Here is a 16,095-nt window from a genome sequence, read left to right as displayed (position 1 = left end):
GAGTGAGCTGATTTGGGGAACTGTTGTTTCTACCCCCACACAGGTGGCAGACTTGCAGTCTCGTATGCAACTGTGCCTTCACTCTTTATTTGTTCAAGTCTGGGTTTCAAGCCTGAGAGGCAATTACTGCAGTATTGTTCTCACACAGCTGTAAGGAGCTCAGTGGATATTCAGATCTTTCACAGCATAGGTGAAGCTTTCTTAGTTTATATGTGCAACTCTATCCTTAGCACTGCTGATTTTTCATGCTGCAATTAAGACTCTTACCATAAAAATCTTACAGAAGAAGGCTTTATCAGGTTTTTTTAATAATACGTGATAGTTTCTATCTATCAACATTTGTATTTGCATTTTGATATCAATATTTAAACAAAATAATCCTACACTTTGAGCTCTTTACAGGTTTAGACAAGAAACTTTTTTTTAGTATGTTTATTTCTGATTTAATATGGTCCATTTTCTGAAGGGCTTTACTGGATCCTAGACCTATTGTTGTTTATGTTGTGGCTCTCACTGAAGTCTTCCTCGTATGCAGGGACTATTGACCTTGTAGCTGTGGCCAACCTAATGCTTCTTGCTAAGTAAACACAAAACCTCTGGTAATCGCACTGGAATTTATATATCTTCATATCAAAATTTATGTAGTTTATATAAGTATAGAATGTCATATATATTTAAAAATGCATCCAGAAAAGGCCACCTCTTCTTTCTTGGCAATAAAAGGAGGTCTTTCCTGTTAAATTGCCTAGTTTGATATTCTCTCTCTTCTTCACATGCATAAACTATGTAATCAGTTTACTTCCCAACAAAAATCATCTATTACTTTTTCATGCTTGATTCACAGCCACTACCCAGCTAACATCAAAGCCTCTACTCCTACAAGTAACATCCTCAGTCCTGAGTTGCACAGACCAGTTCAATGGCCATACAGAATGGCTTTTGCATTGTATATAAAGTAGCCATTTTCAAAAATGTACGGTGAAAGAACTTCCTCTGCACCTCTTCTGCACACTAAAGTCCACATGGTTCCACAATCTGCACAGAATGCATTCAGCATTCAGGGGCAGAAAGTCAGCACTTCCAGAAAAAGCACTGAATACCAAGTTACACTGTAGGCTTCAGTTGATATGTGGTTACCATAAGGAATTTTTAAGTAAATGAAAAAACATAAGGATTTTCCAGTACTACCCTGCTCAGACAAAAACATAGAACATATTTAGGAGGAAATTATTGCAGATTCTTTTCTTCTAAGCAGGTAGCAACTCATCAATGTTTTTCCAGCTGATTTATTTGTCACATTATTTGTTGGCTTGGTCTAGGATGTTCTTTACAATTTCTCAACATTTTTGCCCCTCCTGTAATTTCCCCACTGGTAGACCCTTAGTGACCACAGAGTTATTGTTCCAACCATTTTAAGACCTACTTTAATATCAGGAGAAATGTTGGAGCCAGGTATACCACCTGGATAACCCATTTAGAAGTTATTTGGCTGGAGCCATATTTATCCTGGATTAAGACAAAACACCCAAACAACATAGCCATCCAGTTACTCTAGTAATAGGTGAAAAGGAATCTCTAAAGTCACTATGTTAGTTGTAGTAACTTCTACTACTCCCATATCAGTATGCTCTTGGGCAGAAAACATAGAGATGAAAAGCTCTGTCTCCCATTATTGGCCCCTTGAGCTATCCAGTATTGCAGAAAGAGTTTGTTTTAAAGAAAATAAAATTAATCATATTTATTACAAACAGAGCAAAATGTTTCTGCTATCTGAAAGAAAAAGATAATGTGGCCATTAAGGTTAGTCTTACTATATCCCAAAATGTCAACACACTTGCCAAAAGTGAATTTGTCAGCTCAGTACAGCCAAGAGATTTAGTTTATCTAAATGTCCTACAAGGAATAAATAGTTTACCAGTGGTTTTGAACATTGGGGTAAATCTAACATTCTATTGACATATGCTTTAGATTTAATTTAATGCTGTGGTTCAGATGTCTCTTCTGATAAATTTTAGCAAAACCTATGCTGAGAAGAATGGACTTGTTTCAGTATTACGGGCTTAAAATGCAGGGTTAACAAAGGAAACATGTTGATTGAAACAATGTTTGTGTATGTTCTTGCAATGGTTTAGAGAAGAACTCTGCTGAAGTTTGTTGATCTGCTGGTTCCGAATATTAGTTTAGTATTTTTCAGGTTTATTGTCTTTTCTATAGTGAGAAAATCCTCTAATGAAGTGATTAAATAGCTCAATTCTTATTTTTTTAGGCATACTGGAGATAACATCTGTAGAAATTGGAGTTGTGGCAGTTAAGTCCATTAAGAGCAACTATTACTTAGCCATGAACAAGAAAGGAAAAGTCTACGGCTCTGTAAGTATTTTTTTTTTTGCCTTCCAAATGGATTGCAGTAGTCAGCACAGTTCCCTCTCTTACCTGCTGAAAACCCCATTTGTCTATTACTACCAATTAGAGCTGAAATCAAAATTTCATCCTCTGGTACACCAGCAGCCCCTGGCTCCACAAGCTCCCTGTTGTTTGTTAAGCTCATATCATACCAAAGCAGCTGCTGGGATTTATCATGCTTACTGCTTCGGTCAGGTTTCTTACTAAGTAGTGGCCAATGGAGAGGGTCCTACAAAATGTAATCTTCAAGGGTGTTTTTCCCTGTTTTTTCTGCTCTACAGTCACATTTAGCAGTAATTCTGGGGGGGGATAAAGCGTACCTGAAATCTTGGAAACTTCAACTGATGGAGCAGACACACCAAATTATCAAACTATGAACTTCCAAGAAGAAGATTTCTAGAGTAGCCAGATTTAAATTGACTGTATTAATTAATACACAAGATTATGGGCAGTACGGAGAGGTATAGACTTACATATCAGCAGATAAGCTTTGACTGAGCAGAATTTGGGTATCATTTGCAAATTGTTCATATATAGACTCTATTTGTATTTGTGTAAGTTTGGGGGTACTGATACTTTTTGGGGAAAAAAAAAAAAAAAACAAAACAAAACAAATCCAACTCAACAAAACCCAGTAACTGTCCAAATATTTGTAATAGGAAGCAATATGATCTATAACCTGACTACTGAACTCAAGTGTACCCTCACACATCCACATGATTACACAAACACCAGATTGTTCTGGTATTACATCTGGTTTGGTTTGCAATTTTGCAACTTTTTGCCAGTTCCTGTGAGTTTGAGCCCACATAAATGTAAACTTATTCAAGTAATCTGCAAAGGTTATGAGCCAATCTTCAGATTGCTCAGTATTCAGAATATCCATAGGCTTTAAAGAGAGCAGGTCACAGATAGGTACTGGTACCTTGGGCAATGTAGCTAAGCCTCCTACCTCTGCTGAAAATAATGAAGTAATGCCAGTCTCAACTGAGACTCAAGGGGCTTGAAATCATTTGGCCCTCTTTTTTAAGGAAGCATTTCTATGGAGTGGGTTTAGTTCATACAAGCTATATAAACGGTCCTCCCTCATCTGCACTGTGGCTAGTCACTCCTGGTTCAAAAGGTTACTCTGACTTTCTGAAATCCTGTGCAGTGTCAAAGAATCACATTAAGGAACAACCAGAACAGAGAAATGTTTCTTAGACTCCTGTAAATGTGGATTTTAATTTCTAGAATTACACTGGTCAGAAATACAGGGTAAACAGTGCTTGGCCCTGCACCATTCAGAGGTATAAGGGTATACTGAGTTGCTGACAAAGCTACCATTTGTCAGTTAAGCTATACTCATGGGTATGATTCTGTATGTATGTGAAGGTGTTAGCATAAATCGCCATCTTCAATTCACATATCTCAGTTTATAGCATTTAATTTAGGCATTTTTGATGGTCCGTCCCAAAGCCTGAGATAAGTTTTCCTACCCAAGTTGTTAGTCGTGGCTGGTGTGGTAAGAGTCCATCCCAGCCCTATATACACACAAAAGAAGCCAAAGCAGCTTTCATGTACTATAGGTGGAAACTGCTGCCATAAGATTCAGTAATTCATAGTGTATTAGAAATAGTGTTGACAGGAGGATACGAATGTAGAAAGCCTTTTTTTTAATTCCAGCTGAGATAATTTTTCAATATTCACATCATAAAATCACAACATAATGACTTATCAAAACCTATTCCATAATACTTCAGAGATTTCAAGAATGCTTCTGTTATTATTTTTCCCATCCTCCCAAGACTTGCAGTTAGACTAATATTACTGCAGTGTGGCAGCTTGCAGATGGATATGAAAAACAGAACCAATAAAAATTGTAAAAACACTCTTAAGCATGTGCACAATAGACATTGGTGCAGGGTTATACTGAAATTTGTTTGAAATGAGCAAAGCAGTCCTGGGCTAACACTCAGACCCCTGCCAATAAGACTTCTTAACCACATCACAACATCATCTGTTCTCTCTATGTTATCTAAGAATAGAGATAAAAGTTTGGATTCAAGCACAATTCTTCATCTGTGAAAACAAGTCAAGTAAGACTGTTTGTATGCTTATCAAGTATGTTTCCATTTGACTGACTTTGGTTAGAATGAGGGAGCAAAAGAAGACTCACTACTTGGTTTCTTTAACAAAATAAGCTGCTGGCAGATAGCTAAGTTACTGTGGTTTAGAACTGTGATTGATGGTCACCTGCCTTCCTAATGCCTTGACACCAGAGGTGGCTTATTACAGCAAATAAATATAAAATTATCTATATGTAGTTTTGTGAATACAGGCAGTATTAAGAGTCATTTTGTAGAGAGTCTTCTCTTGGTAGGGTCTTCCCCAACAGTCATTGTTCAACTAACTACTAATCCCAAAGACAAAGAGCATTTTGGAAGCCAAATTGAGTTTGAATATGCAGAATTCTGTTAGAAAAACATAAGCATGTGTTCTGTGGTCTCAGCAGCAGCTAAGTAAAACATTAATTATAGACCCAATAATTCTTACTGTATCAAAGTACTGAAAAATAACTAGTTTAAAAATTCTACTTTAAAGTAGTAGGAATGGAAAATACATTTTTTAAATATTATTATGTCCTTTTCTGTTAATGTGGATACTTTCTATATCTTTACTAGCTGAATATCTAAGGATTCTGATCATAATAAAAGAGAAAACATCCCTGAAATTCTTATCTGTACTATGAAAATTGTTTTATTATTCAGACATATTTCTTGTCTTGTTTGCAGACACATTAAAAATACCACATGTAGTTAGTATATCATACTCTGAGATTTTGACATGCTTCTGCCTGAGCTGTGAAACAACATTTTCTGAAATGTGGAAACAACAAAATGCTAATTTTTGGTTGTAATTTAAGTATGTTGTAAGTGTCCCACTTTCAAAAGCCTTCTAAATGGAATATAAGTATCTTGATAAAACTGGGGGGTTTTATATGTGGGAATTACTTGTTTGTGAAAACAAAGCATTCTTGTCTTCATTATAGAGAAGGAGATCTGCATAGAAGTGCATTTAACTTTATAGAAAAAATACTCTCCTCCTACATGCTTCCACATGCTTGTATTTTTTATTCTTTCCAACAAACTGACAACAGGTTCCCCTTGGAAAATAGAAGACCTTAATCCCTGGTATCATACACAAAATTGCTTTCAAGTTTATTTAGTCAATCAGATACAGGATCATATATGATTCTTTTTTAGGCCAGGCCCCTCTTCATATCAGCAAACAGGCATCACATCCGTTGCAACAGCAGCGTAACAGTGATTTACACCCACCTAAAAAAGCCCTTTGTCATGACCAGTGTAAAGGATCTTACTTTAAATAAGATGTAGGCCTATGCCATGCATGTTTGTTTAACATATGGTATCAATAACCTGGTTCAAGATTTTCAAGGGTTGTATTTGTTAGAACTGAAATATGACGAATGAGTGCCGTAAGACCAACCAGCGGGGAAAACGACCGGCCTGGCTGAATAGGGAGCTCTTGCGGGGACTCAGGGAAAAAAGGAGAGTCTACCGCCATTGGAAGAAGGGGTGGGCAACTCAGGAGGAGTACAGGGATCTTGTTAGGTCCTCCAGGGAGGAAATTAGAAAGGCAAAAGCCCAGCTAGAACTCCATCTGGCCAATGCTGTAAAAGATAATAAAAAATGCTTTTACAAGTACATTAGCAATAAAAGGAGAGCCAAGGAGGATCTCCATCCTTTGCTGGATGCGGGGTGGGGGTGGGTGGGGGGGAACATTTTCACCGAGGACAAGGAAAAGGCTGAGGTACTTAACGCCTTCTTTGCCTCTGTGTTTAACAGCCCGACCAGTCATCCCCAGGGTACTCAGCCCCCTGAGTTAGAGGGTAGGGATGGGGAGCAGAATGGAGTCCTCATAGTCCAGGAGGAAGCAGTTAATGACCTGCTATGCCACCTGGACACTCACAAGTCTATGGGGCCGGATGGGATCCACCCGAGAGTACTGAGGGAGCTGGCAGAGGTGCTATCCAAGCCACTTTCCCTCATCTATCAGCAGTCCCGGTTAACAGGGGAGGTCCCTGATGACTGGAGGCTTGCCAATGTGACGCCCATCTACAAGAACAGCCGGAAGGAGGACCCGGGGAACTACAGGCCTGTCAGCCTGACCTCAGTGCCGGGGAAGATTATGGAGAGGTTCATCTTGAGTGAGCTCAACAGGCAAGTGCAGGTCAACCAGGGGATCAGGCCCAGCCTGCATGGGTTCATGAAAGGCAGGTCCTGCTTGACCAACCTGATCTCCTTCTATGACCTGGTGACCCACCTGGTAGATGATGGAAAGGCTGTGGATGTCATCTACCTGGACTTTAGCAAAACTTTTGACACCGTCTCCCACAATATTCTCCTTGGGAAGCTGGCAGCTCATGGCTTGGACGGGCATAGTCTTCGCTGGGTAAAAAACTGGTTGGGTGGCCAAGCCCAGAGAGTAGTTGTAAATGGAGTTAAGTCCAGTTGGCAGCCGGTCACGAGTGGTGTTCCCCAGGGCTCTGTTTTGGGGCCAGCCTTTTTGAAAATGTTTATCAACGATCTGGATGAGGGGATTGAGTGCACCCTCAGTAAGTTTGCAGACGACACCAAACTGGGTGGGAGTGTCGATCTGCTGGAGGGTAGGATGGCCCTGCAGAGGGACCTGGACAGGCTGGACCGATGGCCCAAGGCCAACTGTATGAGGTTTAACAAGGCCAAGTGCCGGGTCCTGCACTTCGGACACAACAACCCCATGCAGCGCTACAGGCTTGGGGAACAGTGGCTGGAAAGCTGCCTGTCCGAAAAGGACCTGGGGGTGTTGATCAACAGCCAGCTGAACATGAGCCAGCAGTGTGCCCAGGTGGCCAAGAAAGCCAACAGCATCCTGGCTTGTATCAGAAATAGTGTAGCCAGCAGGAGCAGGGAGGTGATTGTCCCTTTGTACTCGGTGCTGGTGAGGCCGCACCTTGAATACTGTGTCCAGTTTTGGGCCCCTCACTACAAGAAAGACATTGAGGTGCTGGAGCATGTCCAGAAAAGGGCAACAAAGCTGGTGAAGGGTCTGGAGCACAGGTCTTATGAGGAGCGGCTGAGGGAACTGGGACTGTTTAGCCTGGAGAAGAGGAGGCTGAGGGGAGACCTTATTGCTCTCTACAACTCCCTGAAAGGAGGTTGTAGTGAGGTGGGTGTTGGGCTCTTCTCCCAAGTAGTTAGTGATAGGACGAGAGGAAATGGGCTTAAGCTGCGCCAGGGGAGGTTTAGGTTGGAAATTAGGAAAAATTTCTTTACGGAAAGGGTGGTCAAGAATTGGAACAGGCTGCCCAGACAGGTGGTGGAGTCACCATCCCTGCAAGTGTTCAAAAAAACGGGTAGATGTGGCACTTTCGGGACATGGTTTAGTCTAGTCTACCCTTGATTGGCTTAGAGTAGACTTGGTAGTGTAGGTTAATGGTTGGACTGGATGATCCTAAAGGTCTTTTCCAACCTAAACGATTCTATGATTCTAAGATTGCTACCTCATACTTTGAGTTCATGACTGAGAATTTGATTTAATATTGCTGCTATATTCCAACACAGAGAAGTTTAATTTCAGCTGTGAGCAAATTATATCGTTTCAATGCTATAATTATGCACTGAATAATTTGTTATGTCTTTTGTTGGTTTCACTTTTTGCAGTCTAACTAATGTTGTTTTAAATGCTGTGGACACAGTGAAACTTTTATTTAAATACACTGTAGAATCCTAAAAAGATGTCACATACAGAACACTGAAATCTTCCAAAACATTTTTAGAAACTATTTACCTTCAGTATACTGCAACTCTGAAAGCTTATGTTTATTCTGAATTTGTGTATTTGTTTTCTTCTTTTAACAGAAGGAGTTTAACAGTGATTGCAAATTGAAGGAAAGAATAGAAGAAAATGGATATAACACATACGCATCCTTAAATTGGAAGCACAATGGAAGGCAAATGTTTGTGGCACTGAATGGCAGGGGAGCCACAAAGAGAGGACAGAAAACAAGAAGAAAAAACACTTCAGCTCACTTTCTTCCAATGGTAGTGATGTCATAGATGAAGGAAATATTTTATTGATGCAGTTGAACCAAAGGCTGTTATGTCAAGAATATTTGGTAATCTTGAAGACTAAATGCAAAGAAATAGTGCAGACATCTGCTTGTTTGAAAAGAGAGCAGGGGAAGCCTCTGAAGGTTTTGTACTCATTGCTGGCACATGAAATACTTTCATTTAGTTTGGTGTCATATCTTATAATCAAGACACAAGCTGGATCAAAGGGGATTGAAGTTATTGCCAGTGTGAACAATTTTTTTTTTATCTCTGCAACGTGAGACAATCTGTTGAATGATCTTCATGGGGAAAGCTATTTATGGAATACTAACTCATATCAAAGACCTTAATTGCTCATTCAAGCCTAATGATCCAATGAACAGTTAGACACACAAGCATTTACTGGAAGCACTTGGGTCATATGCACAAATAATGACATTTCTGGAGAAGCCTTGTGGAAGAATGGATAGGATTAAGGAATATAAGCAAAGTAGTGTAAAACTGTTCTAACAAAACGAATAGTATGGTTTGCTTGTATGTTCTAACTTCATTCATTTTTATTTCTCTCTAACTTATTTATTTAATAGGATGTTAAATATCTTTTTGATTTGAAATGTTTTCCTCATTTGCTTCTTTGTTATTTTCCCCTTTTCTCAGTACTTCACATAGAGGTTTATAGGTTAAAATGTCAAAACCTCAGAAGGACTCTGAGAATAGGTATTAGACAAGGCTTTAAAGGCAGAATTTAATGTGTATAATCCATTTTTTTCCTGAACTGTCTTGCACTTAAGCAAAAAGACCAAACAAGCAGTGCTTGGATTTGTGGTATTGGGTGTCTTTATGTTGGAGAAATTTTTTTACTTAGCACTCAAGAACAAACTTCAAGAAATACTTTGTTCAAAGGGTCTTTCTGCTATTTTGAAATTGAGAGAAGGGGCCACATCTGTACTTGGGTGTCAAGGCATCTGTGTGTATATTGTTCTGACTTTGATTTCAATTTGGAACTGAGATCTAATGCATTGCAATCAGTGTGATATTCTGCAGCAGGCATTGGGCTGGAACCTAGATGTGGACAGCCCTGTTAAAGTCACTAAGATTGCAAATGTTAAAATTAAACAGTGTGTCATTCCCAAGTGTAAAATTTGGCCTCTGAAAGGTAAGTAAGAAGGCAATACAGTCCTGCACTCCTTATTCAGTTAATATGCCCATTCAGCACATTTGTCCATGTTACCAGCTTGTAGAATCACGGGCATATAGTGGTAGCAATACCTAGGTAAGGACTGAGGGACAGGAGATCCAAAACCGTGCTCGTGCGTTTATCAGAGATTATTACTCACATGTGTATTATATATGAGAGCCAACCAAAAAGCTGTGCTGGTATCCAGCTTTAGCATGCCTTTCATAACCATCATAGTAACTGAAGGCTCAAAATACATAATATCCAGCACATTTTTATGAAGTGTTACTAGTCCCATGGCTTAACTTGAGCAACTGCAGTATAACAAAGTTAAGCGTAATATGAAGTCTGTTCAATTAAAGGTACATAAGGATTGTTTTATGTTTTGCTTTACTCTGTAATTTTAGAGAGCTCTGGATAGCTCACCAATGTAACCATATTGAGATTCATTTTGTTAGAGCAGATAAATAGAAAACAGTAAGTCAAACAATTTGTACCACTGTCTTCACATTGTATTCCACTAATTAAATAAATAAGCCTTTGCAGTGTCTTTAGTAAGAAACAAAAGTAGTATAATATTATTTTTTTCTAAATACTTTAAGTGATAACTATGAGATTATATTGATGCTGCAGTTTTATCTTCAATATTTCTTGTTGTGAAGATGTTGGGTTTATTTTTATTGTTTGGAAACTGTATTTTGGTACAAAGGAGAGCCTTGCTTAATGTGTCTTTTTGAGAAAGTTTAACCTCTGTAAAGGCTGGTGTTGTTGGAATCTTCTGTAACTTATTTAAGTCAATGTTTAACCAGCACTTCAATCTTAATCTGTTATTTAAATATTAGCTTTTTTTAAAAAAGGCAAAAAATAATAGCTTTCCCATAAGATACAAAATGGTCAGATTATATTTCCTGTCCTTAACTAAATCCAACTGTTTTAAAACCAGGAATTCATTGAGAGACAACATTTTAACTGGTAGCTGACATTGTATTTCATGGTGCTTTAGCTCCAGATTGCTTCTTCACAAATGAGGTTTTTCTAGAAAGGGAAATAAGAATTTCAGATTTTAAAGGTAATTGCAGGTCACAGCAAAACTTAACTACAATGATAAAAGCAAGTTTATGCTGTTTAAAATTTGTAATCAATAATTAAAACTGACAAGACATAATGGATCACCCGCAGTGAACATTCAATGTGAGCATGGGTGAATGCAGTATTGGATGACCACTTAAAGAACATTTAGGGTACAAATTAAATTCTCTTTTGACAGAATTACCTAGAAGACTTGGTCGGGGAGGGATTATGCATAAATACTACAATAGTACTCAAAATACAATGCTGCTCCGAGGCCAGAATTGGGAAATATCACTTTTCCAAAGTGAGTGAGGAGCCACTTGTGACATGAATAGTGGTTTCTGAAAATTAACCAAAATAAAAAAACCTCGAAGGAATCAATGATTCCTGTGTGTTTGGTATACTGTAATACCCACTGTAGTGGGAGCAAACTGCAGACACTCTATCTAGAGTATCACAGATCGTCAATCATAAGCTCTGTTTTCTGTCACCCTCAGCATAACAGACTCCTGAGCAAAAGGAAAATGGGGATAGATTTAAAAAAGAAAAGGGAAACAAAAATCACTGAATAACAATGTATAGTATGTTATATTTAAATAAAAATAATAAAATGTGGAGAATAGAGAATAAGAGTATTGTCCTTGTTTGTTTTATTAACCTGAAATGATACTGCACAATAAAAATGAAAAGGGAAAAGATCCATTGTACTACAGGATGTGGTTTGGTGCTGTACAGCCCCAAAACAAAACAAAAATCACTTGAACATTTGTAAGTTTCTTTAATTTTTTGCATGTGTGAGTCAGCTATCTCCACACTAATAACAACCAAATGCTTTAGATTCTTCCTGTAAGTATTCAAATCCACCTAGTTTATACAGTGGAAAAAGCAATGAATTTAAAGCAAGCACATTTGATGAAAGAATGAAGGGGTTTAGGAAGAAGAACATGTACTTACATTTTTAAAGTGAATTTTAGATATGGAAAAATAGTTACATTTTATAAAAGACTTCATTCAAGACATTTCAGGTTATAAAGTTCACTGAAGATTAGTAAGCTTTAGTAATACAAGAATACCAGTGTATGAGCACAACTTTGTAATTCATGTCCCTGCTGAAACTGATTGTCTTTATTCACACAATCAGTTATAACTGCTTCAAGGAGTGATCTTGAGACTAATGCATTAAGACAGCCCCTCTTTTGAAGTATCAAGTATCATTATTTACTCTATTGAGTTAGATTGTGGGGCAGAATTCATCCTCCTAATTTCCTATTAAATTGGAGAAAGAAAAGTACAACACATAACAAACATTTTCTGCTGCAGGTAGTCAATGTGTGATTACTGATGGTATTTTTCAGAAAAAGCTCATTGACTGAAACAATTTCAGTGCAACTGCAAATAACAAACATGCAAAAATACCACATTTTAAGCAAGAAATAGAATATGAAAAATTAATTGGTTTTGGAACTATCAGATTATGATTTATAGTTATGCTTACCTGTTCAAAATATTTGAACCTTATGTTTAACTCTATGGGAGCTTTCTCAGAATAAGTTTTGGGATTTTCTAATGAAGCATGGTGAATCTCAGATACCTGACTGATGTTTTCTCACACACTAATCCCAGAAAAAAAACCTGTAGTATGTCCTTTGCCCACCCCAACAATGTAAAGAAAATATGCTCCTGTGAAAGACAAAATAAAGGAACCATGACTAAGCCTCAAGTTACTGATATGGGAGCACTGATCTCTAAGTTACTGCAGTATATAAATGAAAAGAACTTGAACTCCTGAAATTCCTCATGAGGACCTTTAGTGGTGCCACTGCATACTATTTCATTAATGCAAAATACTAACTCATGCAATTGGATAAATGGATATGCTGGTGGTGACATCAGAAATACATGTCCTGTTAGACCATTGTCCAAATATGAGGCTATGAGAATCGCAGTATCTGAAAAAACCATGGAAAGTACCCCACTGTATAGTTCCGTGCAAAATGTTTAGGGCACTGATAATTTATAGATAATGTACCACATTATCTATTATTAGAGTCTGTATTTACACTATTATTAGAGTCTGTATTTACGTCAAAGCTCAGACACTATATTTATCTTGCAATAACATAGTAAATGAAAAATCAAGATATTACAGGTTCTTTATTACTACTGAAATGCAAAGTGTGTGTACCTTTGGTGTAGCCATTCATCCAAGCTCCAGATGTACTAATTCACCATCCAAATTATTCTGTGGCTTGGTTTAAATTATGTTGTATGATTTTTTTGATTATGAAACTGTTTTACTAATTGCTTAATGAACTTTTAAACCTTTCATTTGCTAAGTCTTCACAGAACTCTGGGAAAAGGCCAAACATTGGTCTACACCTGAATCTGCACTTTTTTCCTAGCTATAAATAGATGAAAAAACAGATTACATTCAATGTTGTACATGCAGGAACTTGCCTTATTCAGTGAGGTGTGTCTGAGTGGGATGAAAAATTAATCTCTCCAATCCATTATTTTCATGATGCCCAGCTAATTTGTATACTCTCTTGCATTAGAAATACTCCTGAAGTCTCACTTCCCCATGTTTCCAATATGCATATCACAAAATTATATGAGTCCTTTAGCTTTCTTTTTTATCTCTTTTTTTTTTTTTAAACAAGTTGAGACAGCACTCAGAAAAGGAACAGCCTTATCAGGACTCTCTACATACAATTTCCAAAATAATCCATTCAGGACAATCAAAATATTTTGAGCGTGGTCTTCTGGTATCTATATCAGTAGGCTTCAGATACAATTAGCTACTTGAAAAAACTATTTTATTTATACTCAATTGTAGAAGGACTAGTCCAGGAACAACAGAATCTTGGAAAAAAACTCAGTAAACACCTTGTAGATGTTAGGGTCAATAGGCTCAAGAGGCTGGGACCTTGCAGGCAGTATTTCTAACAAATCACAATAAAAATGAGGGTATTGGGTGCCAATAAAAATCACAGCATAAGTATTCACATGAGGTATTTTAAAATTTACACTAAAAATTTGAGCTAAAAAACCCACATTCTTCATTTAATCTTTTTGAAAAACATAGTTTTGCATTTATTCTTATACTGCTATCTATGTGCAGTATATTTCTTGTCCAGTTATGGTAATTTCCTATGATCTCTGTCTTCTTTTACATGTAGTGATGCCCTCAAACAACAAGATTCATAAATGGTTCACTGAGGGAGTTTGCACGACTGATGTCTGCAGTATGCTGTCATTAATGCCACAAACATAAGACTCTCATTTCTGGTTCCATGCAGAACATGACACGGAGATCCAGTGATACTGCAATGTTTTGATAATCCTTGGTTCCCCTGAAACTACCCATATACTTATGTAGTAAGTAAACATGAAAATTAGGTTCAAAAGTTCAATACGCATTGTGAGGTTAGCTTGGCTATTATAACAACCACCATGCACAAGATACATTACAAATGAAAATATATTTTTCTCTTTCCTTTTCCATGGTTCACTCAAGGAAAGGGAAAGGGAAGGGATATGATACTATTATTGTTATTTACAGTCTTCATTGCTTTTCCTAATTGATAGCCAATACATGACCTATGCTGGTCTTTGACTGGATCTTATTTCAGTGATGAAATAGAATAGAGATATTGGCAATCTTGTAAAAGGAGGGTTGCCTCTTTCTCTTCCTTATGGTCAGCCATTTTAACTTACTGAGTGCTACTGATAGAGCATTCACTTTATGCTGATATAAACACAGATTAAGCTAAAAGATTCCAGCTTTGGAAAAAGAGATATGGCTCTGCTTATCCTATTAAATGAGTACTGTATCTTTTGCCTGACAGAGATGGATAAGATTTAATTCATTGATTTAACTGATTGCTTCTTAAATGCTCTAAGGTGAACAATGTAGTGTGAGAGAAAAGTCTTGTTGATAGCCATAATTATTACATTTCTATGGTAATTGGGAGGTGCAGTGTCAGGACCGTTAAAGTACTTCAATACAAAATCCTGCAGCAAGGTTCAGCCTATGTTCATACTAAAAGCCACCATCAAATTGTAAATGAATGCCTGGCCTCCAGATTGAGGAAGTCAGTTACCCAGAAGCAACAGTAGACCCTTTGCTCCCCTAACTGCTCTAGTGTCTTAACCATTCTCCACATTAAAGTCAGAACAAACTTGACTCTGATTACGTGTACAGATGTAGAATGTGAGGCAAATTCTATCCAGAGTCAGAAAGCAACGGCAACAAAGTTTAAGTCACCTGCAGCAATCATGTGTTTCTTCCCCTTCACTCTTGTAACATTTTGTCTGGACTTCTTGTCTGAGTCCTGACACAAATACAGTTTGTCCTCATTGCACTTTAAATGCAATACAGCATGAGGTTTCTAACACCATGCCCTATGTATACCAACTACTAAGGATGAAAATTCACTTGTGAAAAAAAATCAAGTGAAAACTGTCAGGTGGCACCTTGCAAACACCATTGCTGAAAACTGCCTGTGACACAGGACCATCCATGTAAGAGCAGACTACTCCTCAGCACTTATGTGACAGGTTTCTGCTTGGGTTTGAGCCTTACATACATTAGATTTTCCTCAAACTTGTCATTTATTTTGCCATAAAGGACTTCAGTGAGCTTCAGACAGTTGTCTCAGCTTGGCCACAGAGGACTATCAATAAAAAACACCAGGTTTTGGCCCAGGAAGTACTAAGGAAATACTATAAAACTGCTCCATTCTTCTGCTCATCCCTCTTGCCACACTTTTATGCTCACTGTTGGAGGCAGAACATTTTAGAGCATAATTTTTAGTCTGGAACAATATGGCTGCTCTCATATGTTATCTGGCATATAATTCCCTTTTGGCTTCTAGACTTCCAAAAATGCCCACCTAGCCACTGCTGTTACACAGGTCAACACATAAGCAGTAAAACAGTAGCTGGGCTTGCCCAGCTCCATTCAGACTCACTACATGTACCTAAGTCATTTGTGAAACATAGGCACGGGACATACAACATATCCCAGAAAGCCAGACCCTCAGCTTCTACTCTACACATAGTATCTGTATCCAAGAAAATTAAGATGCTATGGCACTACGTAGGAAATACTTAAACATTTCTGCCCAAAATGTTTATAGTAGATTACTAAATCAAACTGCAATGAAAGAGGTATCCAGTAAAAAATTCTGCAGAATAATCCTGAATTGATAATCCTAGAGATTGAAGTCTTCTCAAAAGCTGCAATGCTTGTAACCATCATATGACAGCATTTCCATATCAGCCGTACATCTAGGCTCATCTGACTTTGATGTAGAATCACTACTACTGAGGAAGCTGTTCTAATTA

The 16,095-nt window shown here is 37.8% G+C and overlaps 1 protein-coding gene across 1 annotated transcript in view; it reads left to right on the top strand.

The window, feature by feature from the left end:
• The window catches only part of FGF10 (fibroblast growth factor 10), a 63,380-nt gene extending 54,876 nt beyond the window's left edge, over window positions 1-8,504 (top strand). The window contains exons 2-3 of the mRNA XM_075726891.1: window positions 2,267-2,370; window positions 8,307-8,504. Coding sequence (XP_075583006.1) covers window positions 2,267-2,370; window positions 8,307-8,504 — 302 coding nt within the window. The remainder of the gene's footprint in view (window positions 1-2,266; window positions 2,371-8,306) is intronic.
• The last annotated feature ends 7,591 nt before the right edge of the window (window positions 8,505-16,095 follow it).

This window comes from Pelecanus crispus, chromosome Z, assembly GCF_030463565.1.
Source record: "Pelecanus crispus isolate bPelCri1 chromosome Z, bPelCri1.pri, whole genome shotgun sequence".
Classification (NCBI taxonomy): domain Eukaryota; kingdom Metazoa; phylum Chordata; class Aves; order Pelecaniformes; family Pelecanidae; genus Pelecanus; species Pelecanus crispus.
The sequence above is the reverse complement of the archived record's forward strand: the minus strand, read 5'-3'. Positions and strand labels throughout refer to the sequence as shown.